At 35.9% G+C, this 21,621-nt stretch overlaps 1 protein-coding gene across 2 annotated transcripts in view; it reads left to right on the top strand.

Moving 5' to 3' along the window:
• The window catches only part of LOC121390654 (espin-like), a 72,652-nt gene that overhangs the window by 40,589 nt on the left and 10,442 nt on the right, over positions 1 to 21,621 (top strand). The window contains exons 4-7 of one of the 2 annotated variants that reach the window (XM_041522518.1): positions 9,639 to 9,800; positions 12,958 to 13,087; positions 15,137 to 15,205; positions 19,980 to 20,101. In XM_041522518.1, the coding sequence (XP_041378452.1) occupies positions 9,639 to 9,800; positions 12,958 to 13,087; positions 15,137 to 15,205; positions 19,980 to 20,101 (483 nt within the window). The remainder of the gene's footprint in view (positions 1 to 9,638; positions 9,801 to 12,957; positions 13,088 to 15,136; positions 15,206 to 19,979; positions 20,102 to 21,621) is intronic. The other variant, XM_041522519.1, reaches the window with a different exon arrangement.

Below are 21,621 nucleotides of genomic sequence, written 5' to 3'. Positions count from 1 at the left end.
GCATTTTTCGCATTAATATTTTGATCACATTTATTTCAGGATCTACAGTATATATAATTATATATATATATTTATTTTTTGCCATTGTTTTTTTTTTTTAAATAAAAATATTATGGATATTAAAAATATACCCATGATTAAACACGTACCAGTAGCTATTTAATTTTATACACCTACAAAATTAATGTAGTTGAATTTGCTATTTGTCTCCAGGCAGGAATACCTATACTTGTAGTTAAGTTAAAAATAGAAGCTGTTATCTATCTATCTGTTCATTTATATCTATTTATGTTAATAATATGTTTGTTTTATAATATATAGGACATTGCACTTGTAGGGGTGTCACAATACACCTACCTCACGATTCGATAACATATCATGTCTAGCCCACGATACGATGTCTTACCCGTAAAACAAGACGTTGAAGCTTAGATGAAGTGATTTAGAAATAAGAAATAAACTTGATACCAAAAAAAAAAGACCTACACCTACCCATTGAGCCTTGCGGAGCACTCACTCAGGGTTTGGAGTCGGTATCGGGATTAAAAATCCCATGCCTTGACTGGGATCCGAACCCAGTACCTACCAGCCTGTAGACCGATGGCCTAACCACGACGCCCACTGTCTCTTTTTTAATAGGAAATAATAAGTACATACCAGTACAAATTCGTGTTGGTAAATGAATACATAATTAATATAGGAATCGATACATGGTCAAATTAGGAATCGATCCACAAGCAAGGGTATTGTGTATTGTATCGTACACGAATCGATTCATCGGCATATTGTGACACCGTTATGCACTTGTTTCATACAGTACAGCACAGCTTCTAGAATTTTTACAAAATCCACTAGCCATGGGATCAGTTATTTTAAAAATTTACTAGCCACAATTAAAAATTCACTAGCCGTACTTTACTTAATACAATTTTACTTATAGTAATAATCAGAAATGTTACAGAAAGAGGAAGATAGCAATTAAAAACACTAAGATTGGGGGTGGGGGTTGGGGGCAGGATATTCATATTTACAGCATTTGATCACCCTTTTTTTTTACTAGCCGTCGGGCATGGCATTAGTAGTTATTTACTAGCCCAATACTGAAATTCACTAGCCATGGGAGTGGGGCTACCATAATCTAGAAAAGAAAAAAGAAAGAAATGTTTTCTTTAATGACACACACAACACATTTTATTTACGGTTATATGGCGTCAGACATATGGTTAAGAACCACACAGATATTGAGAGAGGAAACCCACTGTCGCCACTTCATGGTCTATTCTTTTCAATTAGCAGCAAGGGATCTTTTATATGCACCATCCTACAGACAGGGTAATACATACCAAGGCCTTTGATATATCAGTCGTGGTGTACTGGCTGGAACGAGAAATAACCCAATGGGCCCACCGACGGGGATCGATCCCACACCGACCGCACATCGATCGAGTGCCTTACCACTGGGCTATGTTCCACCCCACCATAATCTAGAAGCCCTGAGTACAGTGTATTTCGTTTATGTAATATATATGTGTGTATATGACGGCTGATCAACATTATGACACGGGAACCTTAATGAATGTTTGCTTAGCTACTGTTTTCATATACATGTAATTTACAGAACAGAATAAAATGTTGATTATTGGTACTGTGTAATTTAACTTTTGAATTTTTATATTGATGTTGATCATCACTTCTTTTTCGCATTTACCTTAGTCTGACATCCAATAGCCGATGTTTTTTGTGTGTGCTGAGGAGTTGTTAAACATTCATTTGTTTATTGTGATAGTTTATGATGCAGGTCATTACTCTGGTCTGATCAAAAACTGAAACACAATTTTTTTTTTAAATCAGGTCAAAACAAGGTCATTGCACTGGTCCAGTCAAAAATCAAATCACAAAAAAAAAGAAAAAAGAATCTAATAAAAAACATTTTAATAAATAATCCACCTTTGGGACAACCTTTAGAATTAGGTTGAATACAGATCATTATTATATCAGTCTGGTAAAAAAAACATACTGCAAAAATAAATTAAAATAATATTTTAATTTATTTAATAACTTTTAGGAAACCCTTTGAGATGACCCATAAAAGTCGTATCTAAAGAACATGATTAAGTTGGTTTGAACACACACGGAAACACAATCAATACATCTAGTACGTTGTTTGATCTGCATTATGCATGAGTGATTTCTAGTCCCATTGAGCTTAGTGGAAAACAGACTACGTGAAAAATTACATTACAGTACAAGCAAGTGTATATGTGTGTAGTACAACACGATGTCATGTTATACCAATGTGTGTATGGGTTAAGCCCTCAGGCTTATAACACCAGTAGATAGTGGGTTCAAATCCCAATACTGGCTCCCATTAAGTGTGTTTTAACAGCTCAGCAGGGAATTGTAAAATTTCAATTTTGTTTTGTTTAACAATACCATTAGAATACATTAATTTATTAATTAATTTATGTAGTATACATTGTATATGATTACCAGTTAATTAATTAATTGGATACTACCACAAAGTGTATGTACTTCCAGTATTTAGCGTGTATAATCTAATTCATATTCTGTGAGGCGATGAATCAGGGCACCCCAACCCTGGCATCGTCAAAATGAGCTGACGACAAAAAACAACAACAAAAAACACCTTTGGATATCAATCAAACAAAATTTGGTAATTCTGAAACGTCTTCAGAGAAAACCCACTACACTTTTCTATTAGCAGTAAGGCATCTTTTATATGCACTTTCACACAAACAGGACAGCACATACCATGGTTTTTGATACATCAGTCAGATGGCACTGGTTGGGATGGGGGAAAACCCAATCAGATAAAAGGTTCACTGAATGGGTTTGATCTTTTGATCCAAGTAACCTGGGTGAGTGATTTACCGACTGGGCTAGATCCCGCCCCTCTTGAGGAGGTGTAGGCCACTTCACCGACTTCTCTCACTAACAAGAGGTGCAAGGCGTAGCCCAGTTGTACAGCGCTCACTCAATGCGCAATCAGTGTGAGATCGATCCCCATCGGTGGGCCCATTAGGCTATTTCTCGTTCCAGCCAGTGCACCATGACTGGTATATCAAAGGCCGTAGTATGTACTACCCTGTCTGTGCATATAAAAGATCCCTTGCTGCTAATCAAAAAGAGTAGCCCATGAAGTGGTGACAGCGGGTGTCGTCTCTATATATCTATGTGGTCCTTAACCATATGTCTGATGCCATATAACCGTAAATAAAATGTGTTGAGTGTGAAAAAACCCCAAAACCCACTAACAAGAATAATCGTTATAAATTGTACTGCATGGACAGACAGCCTGGATAACTGAGATGTGTGCCCGGAATGTCATATATTTGAACCTTAATGAGATATAAGTTAAAAAAACCCAAAACAAACAAAAAAAGTTAAGTTTGTTTTATTTAACGATGCCACAAGAGCACATTGATTTTTAAATTTATCATCGGCTTTTGGACGTCAAACATATTGTCATTCTGACACTGGTTTTTCCCAAACAAACAAGTAAAGTTATTAAATTGTAGATACATGTGCTAACTCCAAATATGGTGTACTAAAAAAACCATGTACATGTAGGTGTATATGTGCAGTAGGATATCACGTTATTAGTCTTATTCAACTTACTGTACTAGCATAATAACAGTGCTATACAACCTGAGTCATCTCCTCTGCTGCAAAATCGTAGCCCATAAAGTGGCGACAGCGGGTTTCCTCTCTCAATATCTGTTTTATCCATATCCATAAATAAAATATGTTGAGTGCGTCGTTAAATAAAACATTTCCTTCTTCATGACAGTTGAAAGTTGGCCAACTTTCTGCTGGTAGTTGGTAGTCTAAGCCTAGCATTAGTTGACAATGGGATTGTAAAATGTTTTGAAAATAAAAAAAGGTATCAGCTGTTGTAAGATATAATTTTATTTACACCTGTGGGAATGTTCAGTTAATTCTAGAGTCGTGTATGCGTGACTGTGACAACATGACTATATTGATTGCAGAGGCGATCAAACAACTGTTGAAACATTGTGGCCTCAATAACTGGTATGATCACTACAAGATGATGTTGTCTCATTAAACACAAGGGGCGGATCGTAGCCCAGTGGTAAAGCGCTTGCTTGATGCACGGTTGGTCTGGGATCGATCCCTGTCGTTGGGCGCATTGGGCTATTTCTCATTCCAGCCAGTGCACCACGACTAGTATATCAATGGCCAAAGAATGTGCTATCCTGTCTGTAGGATGATGCATATAAAAGATCCCTTGCTACTAATGGAAAATTAATGTAACGGGTTTCCAGTTTTAAGTCCAAATGTCAAAATTACCAAATGTTTGGCATCCAATAGCCGATGATTAATACATCAATGTGCTCTAGTGGTGTCATTAAACAAAAACTTCTTCTTCTTTTTTCATTAAATAAAACATTTCTTCTTTTTAAGTTCATCCATGTATGGTATATAAAAAAAATATTGCAGACAGGTGTATTAGTAAAGGCGACCTGTAAGTTAGCAGTGGGATTGTAAAATGTTTTGAGAAGAAAAAAAGGTAACAGCTGTAAATTGTAAGATAATTTTATTTACACCTGTGGGAATGTTCGGTTAATTCTGGAATCGTGTATGTGTGACTGCGACAACATGACTATATTGATTGCAGAGGCGATCAAACAACTGTTAAAACATTGTGGCCTCAATAACCGGTATGATCACTACAAGATGATGTTGTCACATTAAACACACCGTTATTGGATCAACTGTCATTTTCAAAGGATTATTGGATTTCAAGTCAGCAAGTGTTTTGCCACGTGGTATAGTTTAAATAACATTCACACTAGCTGTCCCATTACTGGCCTGGCAACAGAAAATTTCAAACATCTCAAGTACAATGTAGGTATATGGTGTGGTAATAAATATATGTCATAGTGATATTATAGTCCACACCATCATTTTATTAAAATGTTTTTTGTAAATAATTTCAGTTTGGTTTGATATAAGAAGAAAAGTGAAAGTGTTTTCGAAATAACACAAAAATACTATTTTTGTGTGCAATTTACAAATCATTCAGTTCAGAAATAAATAATTTGTAGTGAATTTCATAGTATGAAAAAAGGTGTTCACTGTGAGATGGACTGTAGGTGTAAGAGTAAATAAATTATATATATGACTGTTGAGTGTGTGTGTGTGTGTGTTGTTGAATGGATGATAAGGTGAAAATAGATAGCATAATAACTTCAGTAAGAAGAGGGAAATATCACAAAAGGGACTTATTTGTGTAATGGATTAAAATAAAACTAAGGGAATTATTTCAGGTAAAAAAACAAATGTTTTTATTAACACACATGGTATACAAATAGTAAAAATTATAATCTAAGTATATGCATTAAAGTCTGTATGTTTTGTTTAACAACACCACTAGAGCACATTGATTAATTAAGCACCGACTATTAAAATTTATGTTAAACATTTGGTAATTCAGACTCATAGTCATCAAAGGAAACCCACTACATTTTTCCCATTAGCAGCAAGGGATCTTTTATATACACTTTAACACAGACAGGAAAACACAATGACCAGTTGTGGTGCACTGGTTGGAATGAGAGAAAAAAATCCTGCTCGGTTGAATGGATCCACCAAGGTGATTTGATCCTGCAATACAAGCACCTCAGGCGAGAGCAGAATGGAACAGTTTTGTTATTTCCAAAACAAGCTTCCTTTTCTTTATTCACCGGCCTCAGTGGCGTCGTGGTTAGGCCATCGGTCTACAGGCTGGTAGGTACTGGGTTCGGATCCCAGTCGAGGCATGGGATTTTTAATCCAGATACCGACTCCAAACCCTGAGTGAGTGCTCCGCAAGACTCAGTGGGTAGGTGTAAACCACTTGCACCGACCAGTGATCCATAACTGATCCAACAAAGGCCATGTTTTGTGCTGTCCTGCCTGTGGGAGGCGCAGGTGAAGGGTCCCTTGCTGCTGATCGGAAGAGTGGCCCATGTAGTGGCGACAGCGGGTTTCCTCTCAAAATCTGTGTGGTCCTTAACCATATGTCTGATGCCATATAACCGTAGGTGGGATGTGTTGAGTGCGTCGTTAAATCAAACATTTCTTTCCTTGTTAAAATGGAGAATGATTTATTTTTATGTCATCTAGATTAGTAATTATATTGAAAGAATATTAAAGAATAGCCTGTGGTTGTGAAAAAACATTTTACGTGGATGATCTTTTCTAAACAGCAAAATTATAAAAATAATGCTTTAAATGATAGCAAGATAGCATTAATGGTTAAATATATAATACAGTTAAAAGCAGCCAAAAAAAGTATTTTGACAAGTTGTTAAAGTTTGTTTCGTTTAAAAAAGTCTTTTGACAAGTTGTTAGTTTGTTTCGTTTAAAAAAGTCTTGACAAATTGTTAAAGTTTGTTTCGTTTAACGACACCACATTACTCGGTAATCATTTATGAATCATCGGCTACTGTATGTCCAACATTTGGTCATTTTGACTTGATATATAATAAAGTTACGGACATTTTTTTTATTTAACGACGCACTCAACACATTTTATTTACGGTTATATGGCGTCGGACATATGGTTAAGGACCACACAGATAGTGAGGCAGGATACCCGCTTCATGGGCTACTCTTTTCGATTAGCAGCAAGGGATTTTTTTATATGCACCATCCCACAGACAGGATAGTACATACCACGGCCTTTGTTACACCAGTTGTGGAGCATTGGCTGAAACGAGAAATAGCCCAATGGATATAATAAAGTTAAAACCAGCCAAAAATGTTTGGACAAGTGGTTGTTAAAGTTTGTTTAGTTTAACGACACCACTGAGTACTGACTCTGTAATCCATTTATGAATCATTGTCTACTGTATGTCAAACATTTGGTCATTTTGACTTAATACAGTCTTAGAGAGGAAACCCCCTACACGTTTCTATTAATGGCAAGGGATGTTTTATATGCACCATCCCATAGACAGGATAGCACATACCACAGACTTAGATATACCAGTCCTGGTGCACTGGCTGGAACAATAAACAGCCCAATGGGCTCCCCAAGGGGATCGATCCTAAACTGACCATACATCAGGCAAGCGCTTTACCACTGGGCTACGTCCCACCCTTGCCAAGTTGTAGTCAGATATCAGGAGGTGACATTGCACATGACATTTCCAATACAGCTATTTCAGTTTTATATATATTAGAGAGAAAAAAAAAAAATTATTCCTCACACCAGCACATCATTTCTATGTATGATGTATCTTTCTGGGATAAATGACAGCTGTTTGTCAGGATGGATGTAATAACACTTGCATGTAAATATGCATTTGATGACAGACGCCGGTGTTTTAGAAATTACAGCTGGTTAAAAAATGTACTATATATATGTACATACCAATATAAACAATGGCTGGTTGACATCAATGAATTCCTATGGCTAACTATTAAAGAAATAAATGCAATAGTTTATTTTATTCCAGTGGGGTGGGGTATTGGTACTTTTAAAAGATTTAGCATAACATGCATTCAAACACATTTCAAAAGCTATCCAGTATTCAGAAGGAAAAAAAAATGTTAAGCACTAGTTTATTTTTATGTAAGGATATTCAAATCCACTGAAAAAGACATTGCATCACATATTCTTACATCATTTGAATATCTAGTAATGGCGGACTGGAATTAAAGTTGCATGTACAGTTTACAAAAACATGTTATATTATAAGGTTGAGATTATATGATAAAGAGATTAATACCCTCATGCGTTTCGGTATCATCAGTATCATATACATGTATTAGGAATATAAATAATGTGTTAAGCTCGCCAGATGCTCGCATAATACAATTTTTATTCCTAATATATGATATTGATGATGCTGAAAAATACTCTGGTAATGACCTCTATTTATCCTTCAATTTATCCATAATATCCTCGTCATAAACCCATTTGATATTTTTCTGTTATTAACCTAGTTTATATAAAAACAAATTTGTCAATGGGTCATTTGTTTACAAGACCTGGATACCTGAGCATAACATTTTGATATGATTTAATTCCAAGTGCGAGTCATCAAAGTACATTTTTGCCAATCATGATCACATCATATTACAGATAGAGGTGACTTTAAAATTGATTTAATAAATATCAAATTGAAATGTTATTTTATAAGCATTATAGGATAACTAGAATTCGCTACTTAAGTTTTTTAATATATAAAATATCAACTTCGGAAAAGCCTCGACAAATACCAATTAGCATTAACTCTGTTGATAACACTCCTGACCAATTCTTTATGTATATTAGTACATCTTGTATTACAATTTGTAATACATTGTAATACACTGCAAACAACAATGTGTACAAAATGTATATATGATATTGTTTCCTGAACTTGATCAATTACCTGTGGTTTACATATGTTTGTGTATGTTATTGCCATGGTAATATAAACAACAAGCTTTCCAGTAATTTTTATTGCATACATTATTAATGATTTTTACTAACTGCTATGTGCTAGGCTCTGGAGGTTTCCAGGAAGTCATTTGTGGACTTGTGTATGTCAATTACTGATAATATAATTAAATGTTATAGAAAAATAACTGTATTTAACGATGTTTGTGAAAATTTTCAGTTTGACACTGACAGTTTAGTGGTAAAGCAATCTCTTGATGCGTTGTCGGTTTGGGATCGATCCCCGTCGGTGAGCCCATTGGGCTATTTCTCGTTCCAGCCAATGCACCACAATTAGTATATCAAAGGTCCATGGTATGTGCTGTCCTGTCTGTGGGATGGTGCATATAAAAGATCCCTTGCTATTAATGGAAAAATGTAGCAGGTTTCCTTTCTAAGACTGTATATCAAAATGACCAAATGTTTGATATCCAATAGCTGATGATTAATAAATCAATGTGCTCTAGTGGTGTCGTTAAAACAAAAGAAACTTCTTCTTTTTCTTTTTGCTTAAATATTCAGGGAATACTAAAAGATAGCTCAGTTAATTAATGAAAATGGTAAATGTGCATTAAAAACTTAATATTGCATAATGTCATTGTCAGCAAACACCGTGGTCATCATCACAATTTAATGCTGGGCTCTGGCTGCCAACTGCTTGCAGAAAGTTGGCCAACTTCCTGCTGTCACGACTTCATCGACCGTCACTGCACTCAGACTAACAACAGATGTCAGGCCGGTTTATTTTTTTAATCGGCTGTCGTAAAAGTCGTACAAGATGAAAATTGATTTGTTAGAGAGTGCTCAGGCTAGCAGCTGGACTGTCGAAGAACGTGAGACAGCAGAATGTTGGCCAACTTTCTGCAAGCAGTTGGCAGTCTGAACCAAGCATAATATGCTTTGACAGACCAGGTGTTTGTCTGTCTGTCTGTCTGTCTGTCTATAGATGCATCCATGATACATCATTTTGTTTATATTTTTTATAAAACATTTTTTTTTTATGTCTGTGTGTTTGTCTATTTATTTATTTATTTGTCTATCTATTTATGTATCTACTTATTGATTTATTAACTATCTGTTTATTTTAGTTAGTTTATTTGTGTGTCTATTTATCTATCTATCTACATTGTATCTATCTATCTATTTATTTATTTATTTATTTATTTATTTAATTTTATTTTAGTGTATTCAGGTCCTCCTAGAAAATGGCTGTGATCCTTACCTAATTGACAACAACGGCTTCACTGCTGCGGAACTTGCCGAGAAGTGCCACCAGGAGGCTAGTGCAGCCCTCATCAGAGGGGAGATAACCCTTGACACCTCCAAATTCTCCACACCACTGCAGGTCAGTTTAAGTACTGCCATATCATAAACCACGGGCATTATCATGATTTTTTTTAAAGTGTTTCATTTTTGCAACAAACTAATAACATTTATGGCTTCTTCTTTTTGTTCAAAACAGATCTGCCAAAAATGAAACAATTTCTAACCCTCCATGTAAATACTCATGGTGTGTAAACTAATGTTGTATTATCTTGCTCAGTAGATTTGACAGACTTATCACAAGTTTTTTCTAAGACTTCACAGGCAAGTGTGTATGAATTTTAGCAGGGAGGATCTAAACTGTGGCAAGGGGACAGGATTTAGCTCAGTCGGTTGAGTGCTCGCTTGAGGTGCTTGTGTCGCAGGATCGATCCAACTCGGTAGATCCATTAAGCTGATTGGGTTTTTTCTCGTTTACCAGTGCACCACAACTGGATGTAGGCCGTGGTATGTGTTTTCCTGTCTGTGGGAAAGTTCATATAAAAGATCCCTTGCTGCATTAGAAAAAATGTACCAGGTTCCCTCTGATGACTACGAGTCACAATTACCAAATGTTTGACATCCAATAGCCGATGATTTATTAATCAATGTGCTCAGACATATGGTTAAGGACCACACAGATATAGAGCGAGGAAACCTACTGTCACCACTTCATGGGCTACTCTTTTCGATTAGCAGCATGGGGTCTTTTATATATGCACCATCCCACATACAGGATAGCACATACCACAGCCTTTGATATACCAGTCATAGTGCACTGGCTGGAGCGAGAAATAGCCCAATGGGTCCACCGATAGGGATCGATCCCAGATCGACTTCTCATCAAGCGATCACTTTAACACTGGGCTATGTCATGTCCCGTTTTGATAGGAATAATATACATGTTCATGTGAGAGCAGCAAATGTCTGTTGTCTTTCTCTTTTTCAGCCAAGTATTACAATAACCATAATATACTAAATGATAAACACATGAAAGCTGTAGTTTAAAATGTGTCGAGGTGTCATAAAATAAATATCACTTTTCTTTTCTTAGGGCTATCAAGTACCAAGTATGAAGTAACACGGATTGCTTCTGTTATTTTATACAACGATGTATAATATCTGCATATTATTATACACTTGTATTACCCAATCCCTTACACCGACATAAGCCATTTATACTCGGGCTGTAAGGCCTTTAGAGAGTTTGTGTCATATGAATGACACTCCCTTTAGCACCTGAACCCTTTCTATTAATGTATGCAGGCTTGTAAACATGATCTGTGTGTAGTCGAGGTTGTCATTGAATTGTAGGTTAGCAGAGGTGTTCTGGTACTGTACTCTTATTTAATTATTTAATATATAATTAACTTTTATTACATTACACATATGTTAGATTATTAATATGACAACTGTTTAATATATAATTGACTTTTATTACATTACACGTATGTTAGATTATTAATATGATAACTGTTTAATATATAATTGACTTTTATTACATTACACGTATGTTAGATTATTAATATGATAACTGTTTAATATATAATTGACTTCTATTATATTACACATACATGTATGTTAGATTATGAATATGACAAAAAACTTTGGTATATATCTTTTTTTCTTTTTTTTCATTAATACTAAATATATTTGAGTTACTTTAACATTATTAATTATTAAATATTAAGAAGTCTATAATAAAAAACTTGGCTAAAAATTTTAGTTATTAATTACACTAAGTTACATTATAGCATGGGGGGTACTGAGCCTAGTGGTAAAGCATTTGCCTGATGTGTGGTCAGTCTAGGATCGATCCCCATCGGTGGACCCTCTGGGCTATTTCTCACTCTAGAGTGTACCATGACTGGGATACCAAAGGTCGTGATATGTGCTATCCTGTCTGTGGGATGGTGCATATAAAAGATGCCTTGCTACTAATGGAAAAATGTAGCAGGTTTCCTATCTAAGACTATATGTCAAAATTTACAAAAACTTTTACATCCAATAGCTGATGATTAATAAATCAGTGTGCTCTAGTGGTATAATAATAATATAATAATATTGCTTATCCTATTTTTATTATTCATGCATCAGCAGTTTACATGTACTTCCTGAAAAAGGATTCTTTTAATAAATTTATTTTACTAACATCGGCCATCTTTGTCGTTTAAAGATCAAGTTACCTCTAATAAGGGCTAGGGAGTGTTAGTAGATATACACAGTGAAAGTGTCATTCAGTGAAACATACTTTGTCGTACTAAGTAATGCCATAAACACTTTTTAACTGTTCTGAACACAAAGGAAAACAAGGATGTGTGTGTTTAACGACATATCCACCCATTTTAAACTCTATCTTAAACTACAGTTATTTATGATTTAACATTACATATCGTTAGTTCAATATTTGGTTTAGAGTATGGAGAAGGGAGGGACATATGGTTAGTTCAAGAGTATGGAGAGGGAAGGGACATATGGTTAGTTCAATATTTGGTCTAGTGTACAGAGAGAGAGACAGGATGTTTGGTTAGTTCAATATTTGGTCTAGAGTATGGAGAGGGGTGGGACGTATGGTTAGTTCAATATTTGGTCTAGAGTATAAAGATGAATTCCATAAATACAACCATAATGGAGGCAGCCATCTTTGTTACTTAACACAGAATTGGCTATATACACGATGATGGCCATGTATGTAACCTCGGCTAATGAAAACTTAGTTTGTTTTGTTTAACAACACCACTAGAGCACATTGATTTATGAATCATCGGCTATTAGATGTCAAACATATGGTCATTTTGACACAGTCATATATCGGAAACCCACTACATTTTTCCATTAGTAGCAAGGGATCTTTTATATGCACCATCCCGTAGACAGGATAGCACATACCATGGCCTTTGAGATACCAGTCATGGTGCACTGGATGGAACGAGAAATGGCCTAATGAGGTACCAACGAGGATCGATCCTAGACCGACTTCATATCAGGTGTGAGCTTTAACACTGAGCTATTTTCTCCTCTCCCCCCTCCTCGGCTAATGAGTGCTGGCTATCTACATGTTAGTCATATTCTGGGGGATGGACGGATGGACAGACAGAAGGACGAAGATGAAACCTATAGTCCTCTCCGGTTGTACCGGTAGGGGACTAATAAAACATTTTTTTCTTTCTTTCATACAACAGTTCATCTTGTTTTCACAGGTACCTTGCAACAGTGTGGACATTTTTGACTCTGTGGCAAGCACCAGCAACAGTTATTTCCCTTTACAGGAAGTTGGAAATTTGGATTCAAATAGACTGTCCAATGAGCCGTCTGTGTCTGATTTGTCAGGTAACTGAGATATTTTATCTTGAGAACATGAGGAAATAAACTAATAATAAAAAATGTTGTTTGATAGGATGTTGAAAGAAGATTATTAGAACATATATGAATTTTGTTTGCTGTAGCCATTTTTGTTTGACAGGATTATATTTTATTAGTCCCCTACCAGTCCCAACTGGACAGGATATAGGTTTTATTTCTATCTGTCTGTCTGTCTGACTGTCTGTCTAACTGTCTGTCTGTCTGTCTGTCTGTCTGTCTGTCTGTCTGTCTGTCTGTCTGTTTGACTATCTGTTTGACTATGTCTGTCTGTCTGTCTGTCTGTTTGACTATCTGTTTGACTATGTCTGTCTGTCTGTGTGACTGTCTGTCTGACTGTCTGTCTCACCTAGTTTTCTGGACTTCTTTTTCACGATTCCTCAAGATATTAAGTTAAAATTTAGAATTTTGCTTTGTCGTGTAGAATAATCAATCTAGTTTGACTTTCTTGGCAATTTGTCCATTTTTGACAGAGTTATGGCCCTTGACCGTAGGAGCCATAAAACTGGTTTGGCCCAGTATTGCTTTAGCAGTTGCCATAGTTTGACACCCAATAGCCGATGTATTTTTCGTGCTGGGGTGTCGTTAAACATCTATTCTATTCTTTTGCTTTAGCAGTATTCTCAGAATAATTGTTTATTTTAGGTTTAAATATTATATTTAAATAGAGTGCTTATAAATGTATCATTTTAATTATATTGCTGCAATCAATGATGCCAACAAAATAGTTCACCCAATCTACAGTTTTTGTCAGTAATCAGATGTTTCATTATAATAAAAAAAAAACTACTGTACTAATGTGAATGGCATTTGACAGTCTGCAACATAAACCAATCAGGCGCAGATCCAGGATTTTTTAATAGAGGGGGCCCAAAACCCGTTGTAGCTTTTGAAAATAGAATTTCCTAATTGACAGGTAGATGGGATAACTTTGCATTTTTGTGTATTCTGTAATATATATTGTTTCACCAAAAATAGTGGGGCCCATGTCCCTTGGGCCCCCGCATGAATCCATGCCTGCCAATGCATAAAATATGCATTTAAATGTATAGATTCCACTTTGGCAAAATGTCATTTTGTTTCAAAAGTAGACACTAGAAGCAAGGCTTTAGATCTGTCTAATTTGAGCACATGAGGTTTTTTGGGTCTGTTCTGAGCACATGACGTTTTTTGGGTCTGTTCTGAGCACAGCAAGGTGGGTTTTTTATGGAATAACTGGTGAAGTTGTACGTACTCAGAAATGTATTTCAACTTATTGGAGTGGGACGTAGCCCATTGGTTTCCACTCTCAATATCTGTGTGGTCCTTGACCATATGTCCGACGCCATTAACAGTAAATAAAATGTGTTGAGTGCATCGTTAAATAAAACATTTCCGTACTTCAAGTTATTTTAAAGCTTAATATTTCAGTGGTATTGGGCATGATAATTTTGATTGATTGATAATATTTAACATGCTCATATGCCACTAAGGCTTCAAGCATGTCTATTCCGGGACCGAGCTCTGGATAGCCAGAGGTCTGCTCCGGGACAGAAAAATATAATTTTGAGCATAAGTATTTTGGGCACATTTATCGCCTTCACTTTGGTGCAATCTAAGGGCAGGATGTAGCCCAGTGGGAAAGCGCTCTATTGATGCGCAGTTGGTTTGAGATCGATCCCCATCGGTGAACTCATTGGGCTATTTCTCATTCCAGCCAGTGCACCACGACTGGTAGATCAAAGGCTGTGGTATATGCTTTCCTGCCTGTGGGATGGTGCATATGAAAGATCCCTTGCTACTAATGGAAAAATGTAGCGGGTTTCCTCTCTAAGACTGTATGCAACATTACCAAATGTTTGACATCCAGTAGCTAATGATTAATAAATCAATGTGCTCTAGTGGTGTCGTCAAAAAAACAAAACTTCTTTTTTTTTGTGCTGTCTAAAAGTCTTGATATGGTAACAGATTCAACAGATAAACTGTATGTTCACAATGGTAGCATTCTACATTAAAATATATTTATACCACCAATTTCAGCTCCACACTCCAGGTCGAACATTCACTACCTTGATGGAAAGTTACAAATAAAAGGAAAACAGATTGTGGGTGTGTTACACTATGATAAACATAACTACTAATGTAGAATATAGCATAGGGATTAATATTTCTGCCATTCAATATCAAGTGCTGTTAAAACATAGTTAGTGATATAGAATATAGCATAGAGGTTAATGGTTTTGTAATTAATTATCAAGTGCTGTGCTAAAACGTAGTTAGTAATATAGAATATAGCATATAGGGATTAATGGTTTTGTCATTCATTATCAAGTGCCGTGCTAAAACGTAGTTAGTAATATAGAATATAGCATATAGGGATTAATGGTTTTGTCATTCATTATCAAGTGCCGTGCTAAAACATAGTAATATAGAATATAACATAGAGATTAATAGTTTTGCCATTCAATATCAAGTCCTGTGCTAAAACGTAGTTGTAGTTAGTAATATAGAATAGAGCATAGAGATTAATAGTTTAGCCATTCAGTATCAAGTCCTGTACTAAAATGAAGTTAGTAATATAGAATATAGCATATAGATTGATAGTTTTGCCATTGATTATGATATGCTGTGCTAAAATGTAGTTCTTAGTAGTAGTTATTAGTAATATAGCATAGTGATTAATAAATCAATCATTCAACATGTGCTGTGTTTCAATATAATAAATAGTAATCTAGAATATAGCATAGTGATTAATATTACTGTTACTCGACATCACATGATGTGTTTGGCCATACATCTGCATCATCAAATGAGGATACAATATAAGCCTTATACAGGCACAGAAGAGCAGAGCAGGCTGGGGGGTGGGGGTGGGGGGGGGGGGTGGGGAGGCTCTAGCCCCTCCAATAATTTCAAATAAAAAATATTTTTGGTAGTAAATCTTAAGGCAGAGATGAATTTTATTTGTAGAATGCAAGAAATTGCATTTCAGGATATCTAGTTTTCAAAAGTTTATGGGGCAGCATATCCCCCCTCAGAACCCTCTAGAAACTGCTTTTTACCCTCGATCTCAATCAGCCCTTCCAATCTCAGTCAGCCCTTCCAATCTCAGTCAGCCCCCTCAATGTCTACTTGCTTCCGCCATGCCAGTTATAAACCTAATACTAGTGACAGTAATGTATTCCGATGGAGTACAATGAAGATTACCAAACCCTAAATGGGAAATCGTAGATTACATGTTTAGCACATGTATCACATTTAACGCCAGCAAGCCACATTACTTTTAGTGAATACGCACTTCCTTGTACATTCTCCACTACATAATAACCAGTGTTGGTTATTGTGTGTAATTAATGATTACCTGTCACCGTACTTAAATGGCTACATATGGGTTAATGGCTGCTATTAATTGTTGGTGCGTTAATGGCTCTTAACAATGGATAGCCAGTTAATGGCCAAAGGACAATGCTGTAGTAATATGAATTCAGTCAGACCAATGATAAACAGCCACATAAGGAATATTAGTTCAGTGACACTTCATCAATTTTAAGCTATGAGTATTTGGTGTCTACCTTATAGTTATTTCAGCACTTAGGGGGAGAGACAGACAGAGAGAGAGAGACAGAGAGAGACACAGAGAGAGAGAGAGAGACAGAGAGAGAGAGAGAGAGAGAGAGATAGGGGAGAGGAAGGGGGAGAGAGATACAGAGTGAATGTGTTAATGGTTACTTGGTTGAGAGGGGGGGGGGGTGGGGGCAGAGAGAGAGAGAGGGGGAGAATGAATGGCACATAATTACATTTTCAGATATTTTGCTTTATATTTGCTTTATAATAGTGTAAAAGTGTGTAAATATAAAAGTGTGGCCTCCCCCCACTTTTTGGCACCTTCCTATGCCACTGATTGTAATATGGGTTTTACTTATGATTATGTTACTGTGAGAGAGAGAGAGAGAGAGAGATAGATACTGTGAGAGAGAGAGAGATACTGTGAGAGAGAGAGAGAGAGAGAGAGAGAGAGAGAGAAGAGAGAGAGAGAGAGGGAGGGAGGGAGGGAGGGAGGGAGAGACAGAGACAGAGAGAGACGGAGAAATAGAGAAAGAAAGACAGAGAGAGAGAGAGAGCGAGATAGGAAGAGGCAGAGAGAGAGAGAGAGAGAGACACAGACACACAGAGACAGAGAGAGAGAGAGGGAGAGAGGGAGGGAGGGAGAGAGAAGTAATGGAGGGGAGACTAGTACATCAGTGGTATGGTATGGTATGGTATGGTATGGTATGGTATGGTATGTGCTGTTCTGTCTATACGAATATGCATTTAAAAGATCCCTTGATATTTTTGTGGTAGGAGTAGGCATATATTAGACATCAAATACATTGTAGCTGTAGTTTAAAATGTGCTGAGGTTTCGTGAAATCCAGTATTCCTTTTCTTTTTAGAACAGCTGCATGATATCCCTTAGACAAGTGTTTATAACAGGTGTATGTGTATGTGCATAGGAATAGATCTTCAAGATTAACAGTGGAGGGAGGGTACAGGTGCTCTTATATTTCATATATAGATTTCACACTATTATATTTCATGCAGGGCTTCTAGATTATGGTAGCCCCACTCCCATGGCTAGTGATATTTAATGTCGGGCTAGTAAATAACTGCTATTGCCATGCCTGACAGGGCTTCTAGATGATGGTAGCCCCACTCCCATGGCTAGTGATATTTAATGTCGGGCTAGTAAATAACTACTATTGCCATGCTTGACGGGGCTTTTAGATTATGGTAGCCCCACTCCCATGGCTAGTGATATTTAATGTCGGGCTAGTAAATAACTACTATTGCCATGCCTGACAGGGCTTCTAGATGATGGTAGCCCCACTCCCATGGCTAGTGATATTTAATGTTGGGTTAGTAAATAACTACTATTGCCATGCCTGACAGGGCTTCTAGATGATGGTAGCCCCACTCCCATAGCTAGTGATATTTAATGTCGGGCTAGTAAATAACTGCTATTGCCATGCCTGACGGGGCTTCTAGATGATGGTAGTCCCACTCCCATGGCTAGTGATATTTAATGTTGGGTTAGTAAATAACTACTATTGCCATGCCCAATGGCTAGTGAAAGAAAAAGAGTCAAATGTGGCAGTTAAGTCTATTTTGTAAATATGAATGTCCTGCCTCCATGCCAACCCCACAGTGTTTGTGTTTTTAAGCTCTATCTCTCTCTTGGGTAACTATTATTTAGTAAAATTGTATTAACTTAGGGCTAGTGAATTTTTAATTGTGGCTAGTAAAATTTTAAAATCACTGATCCCATAATTTTTTTTATAAAAATTCTAGAAGCCCTGTATATATATATTGACTTGTGTCGTGTGACAATGCTCGTTTAGTTGTTTCTTATAGATATATGACATATATGTTATCGAACAAAACAATCTTCACTAGTAATCAATAACAACACATGTCACAACTGTTGTGTGACGCATTCTCCCATCACATTCTCCCATCCGTTCAACAGTCAGGGGATTTAGTCTGTTTACTTTCATCTAGATTGATGACAGATTCTGTGTATCTAACAATGGTGTAAAAGAGATCTTGTTGATTAATGTGTTGTGGAATTTTCCCATTTGTTGTGGTAATTTCAGGCAGCTAGCATATTGTAAAATTTAATAGAGGTTAATGTTTAGTGTTTAATATTTAACATTTTAATTTAATGTGTGTCATAGTTTACTGGTAAGTAATTTAAGGCAAGACAAGACATTTGGGTGGATAATAAAGGTAAATTGTTTATTGTTTAATATTTTAAACTCTTATTTCAATATGTATCATAGTTTAAATACTGTCTAACATAAGACAAGACTTTGGGGGAAATAATAGAAGTAAAATGTGTATTTAATATTTTAAACTATATTTCAATGTATATCATAGTTTAAATAATTTTATAGACAAGATTAAAAGAACAAAAAACCACAAGAAACCATATCATGGCTTTTGGTTGCATTGTGAGATGGGAAGGTGGAGTTTCATTTTTCATTTACTTTTTTATTTTAATGAAAATAAACACACGAAAAACACGGCACAAAGTAAAGCTTTATTTAATTTAATTAATTTTATAATGAAGTAAAGTTAAAAACAGACCAATTTGTTTTTCAAAGTTATAGATACATATCAGGAGTTTGCATTACGTATGTTTTCATTTCCAATAAAGGGAATTTCAATTTTATACAAATTATTGAAAATCCTGTATTAAAATAGAATTTTGACTAAAAAGACAAAGGACCAAGCATTTACTCTCTTGAATAGTGACATAATTTATATTATTGTCTCGAATAGTTGACATCATTTAATTTTTTTGGATTTGCCGTATAATGTACTACCATATATGTACTGAAAACATTATAATGATATGACATGCAAGGTGTCCTTGTTTTCGGATAAAGTTTTGAACGTTTAGTATATGATGTATACATAAAATGGATTTAAACGTACAGATCATATTTAATAATTTTGTAATGCATTTAGAAATTATTGTAGCAGACACACAAGGCATTAATTAATACATGGCCTTCTTCCAAGTGATCATTACAGCCAGTGCACCACGACTGGTATATCAAAGGCTGTGGTATGTGCTATCCTGTCTGTGGGATGGTGCCTATAAAAGATCCTTTGCTACTAATGGAAAAATGTAGCAGGTTTCCCCCACTATGATTCAGAATGTGGCGGGTCTCTTCTCTAAGACTATATGTCAAAATTACCAAATGTTTGACATCCAATAACGGATAATTAATAAGTCAATGTGCTCTAGTGGTGTATTTAAACAAAACAAACTTTCCTCCATGTGATAAGTTTTGCACAAAAATAAATATATTTATTAGTGAATTTGTTTTCGCTTTCAGTTGTAGCTGACGTTCATTCAGAGCGCCACAACTCGGAATGCAGCGTATACTCCCAGGAAACTGGTGAAACTGAATGTCAAGTGTGCTTTAAATCATCACAGCAGTCTCAAGATCATATAAAGGTGAGAATGTAATATATCCAGCATTCTCAAGGTCATATAAAGATGAGAATGTAATATATCCAGCATTCTCAAGGTCATATAAAGGTGAGAATGTAATATATCCAGCATTCTCAAGGTCATATAAAGGTGAGAATGTAATATATCCAGCATTCTCAAGGTCATATAAAGGTGAGTGTGTAATATATCCAGCATTCTCAAGGTCATATAAAGGTGAGAATGTAATATATACAGCATTCTCAAGGTCATATAAAGGTGAGAATGTAATATATCCAGCATTCTCAAGGTCATATAAAGGTGAGAATGTAATATATTCAGCATTCTCAAGGTCAGTTAAATGTGAGAGTATTCTGTATCCAGCATTCTCAAGCATAGTGGAACGGGCTCTCATCTTTATAGGGGTTGGGGAGGCAGACTGGTTTTTGTCCGAACTAAACAAAAATGCCCGAATCTGGGTAGCAACATTTATTCATATTAGCATTACTACCAAACAGCTATATATGGTTGCAAATGAATCACTACACATTTGTACATGGATTACAACTAATTTTGCAGGTAGAATGATGGAAATGCATGGTAAAAAGGTCTCGGTTTAGCACATTTTGCCCAAATATCTTTTATCTTTTTTGCCCGAATTTAAGGATTTGCTCCAACACTAGTGTGCCCCCCACCCCTCGTACGCTTATATTCTCAAAATCACTTACACTGAAAGGCCATAGCAGATAATTATATTTGTAAAGTCAAAAGGGCCTAACGGTGTCATCTCCGTCCTTCTATTTGTCTGTCTGTGTGTCTGTCCCATATATAGTTTTATTATCCATATAGTTAAGTTTATTCAGGGAAATATAACCAGTATGACCCATGTGTACAACAAATGGCACAACGAATGGCACAACGAATGGCACAACGAATGACGTAATTTTGTGAAGCGACGTCATAACTTCATTATAAACGTCATTGACGTCGTTCCGTCGTTCGAAATGTTTTGACATGGTTCTAGCTTGTTATTCATGAAAATAATATTTTTTTAAATGTGGATAATAAAGAAATTATTACACTTGCGTGTGAATTGTACTTATTTTACAAAACTCATGTCAGGATTCATATATTAGCCTCGCTCTCGCTCGGGCAATACAAGAATCCTGACACTCGTTTCATAAAATCAGTATGACTCACAAGCTTGTATAATAATCTCTATATCCAGACTTTTTTATTACAATGCCTAAAGATATTTAGCTGATAGTGTGTGTATATAGCTTTATTATGTACTGTTACAGATCAAGTGTGACTTTCATGGTGAATTAATTACCCATTTTTTACAGAGTTGAATTTAGGAGATGGATACAAACATTTGTTGAGTCCAGTAGGAGACATGTATTGCTTTAGCAGTACTCTCAGAATGCTTGTTTTACTTATCATAACCCGTGCCCCAGAACTGGTATAACTGTGATGTGTACTGTCTTGACTATGGCAAAATGTATAAGTTTACAAGATTCTTTGCAGATTTTCAGAAGTAATAGCAT

Source organism: Gigantopelta aegis, chromosome 15 (assembly GCF_016097555.1).
Source record: "Gigantopelta aegis isolate Gae_Host chromosome 15, Gae_host_genome, whole genome shotgun sequence".
In the NCBI taxonomy this organism is placed as follows: domain Eukaryota; kingdom Metazoa; phylum Mollusca; class Gastropoda; order Neomphalida; family Peltospiridae; genus Gigantopelta; species Gigantopelta aegis.
Note: the sequence above shows the minus strand (reverse complement) of the source record. Positions and strands in the feature narration are given on the sequence as shown.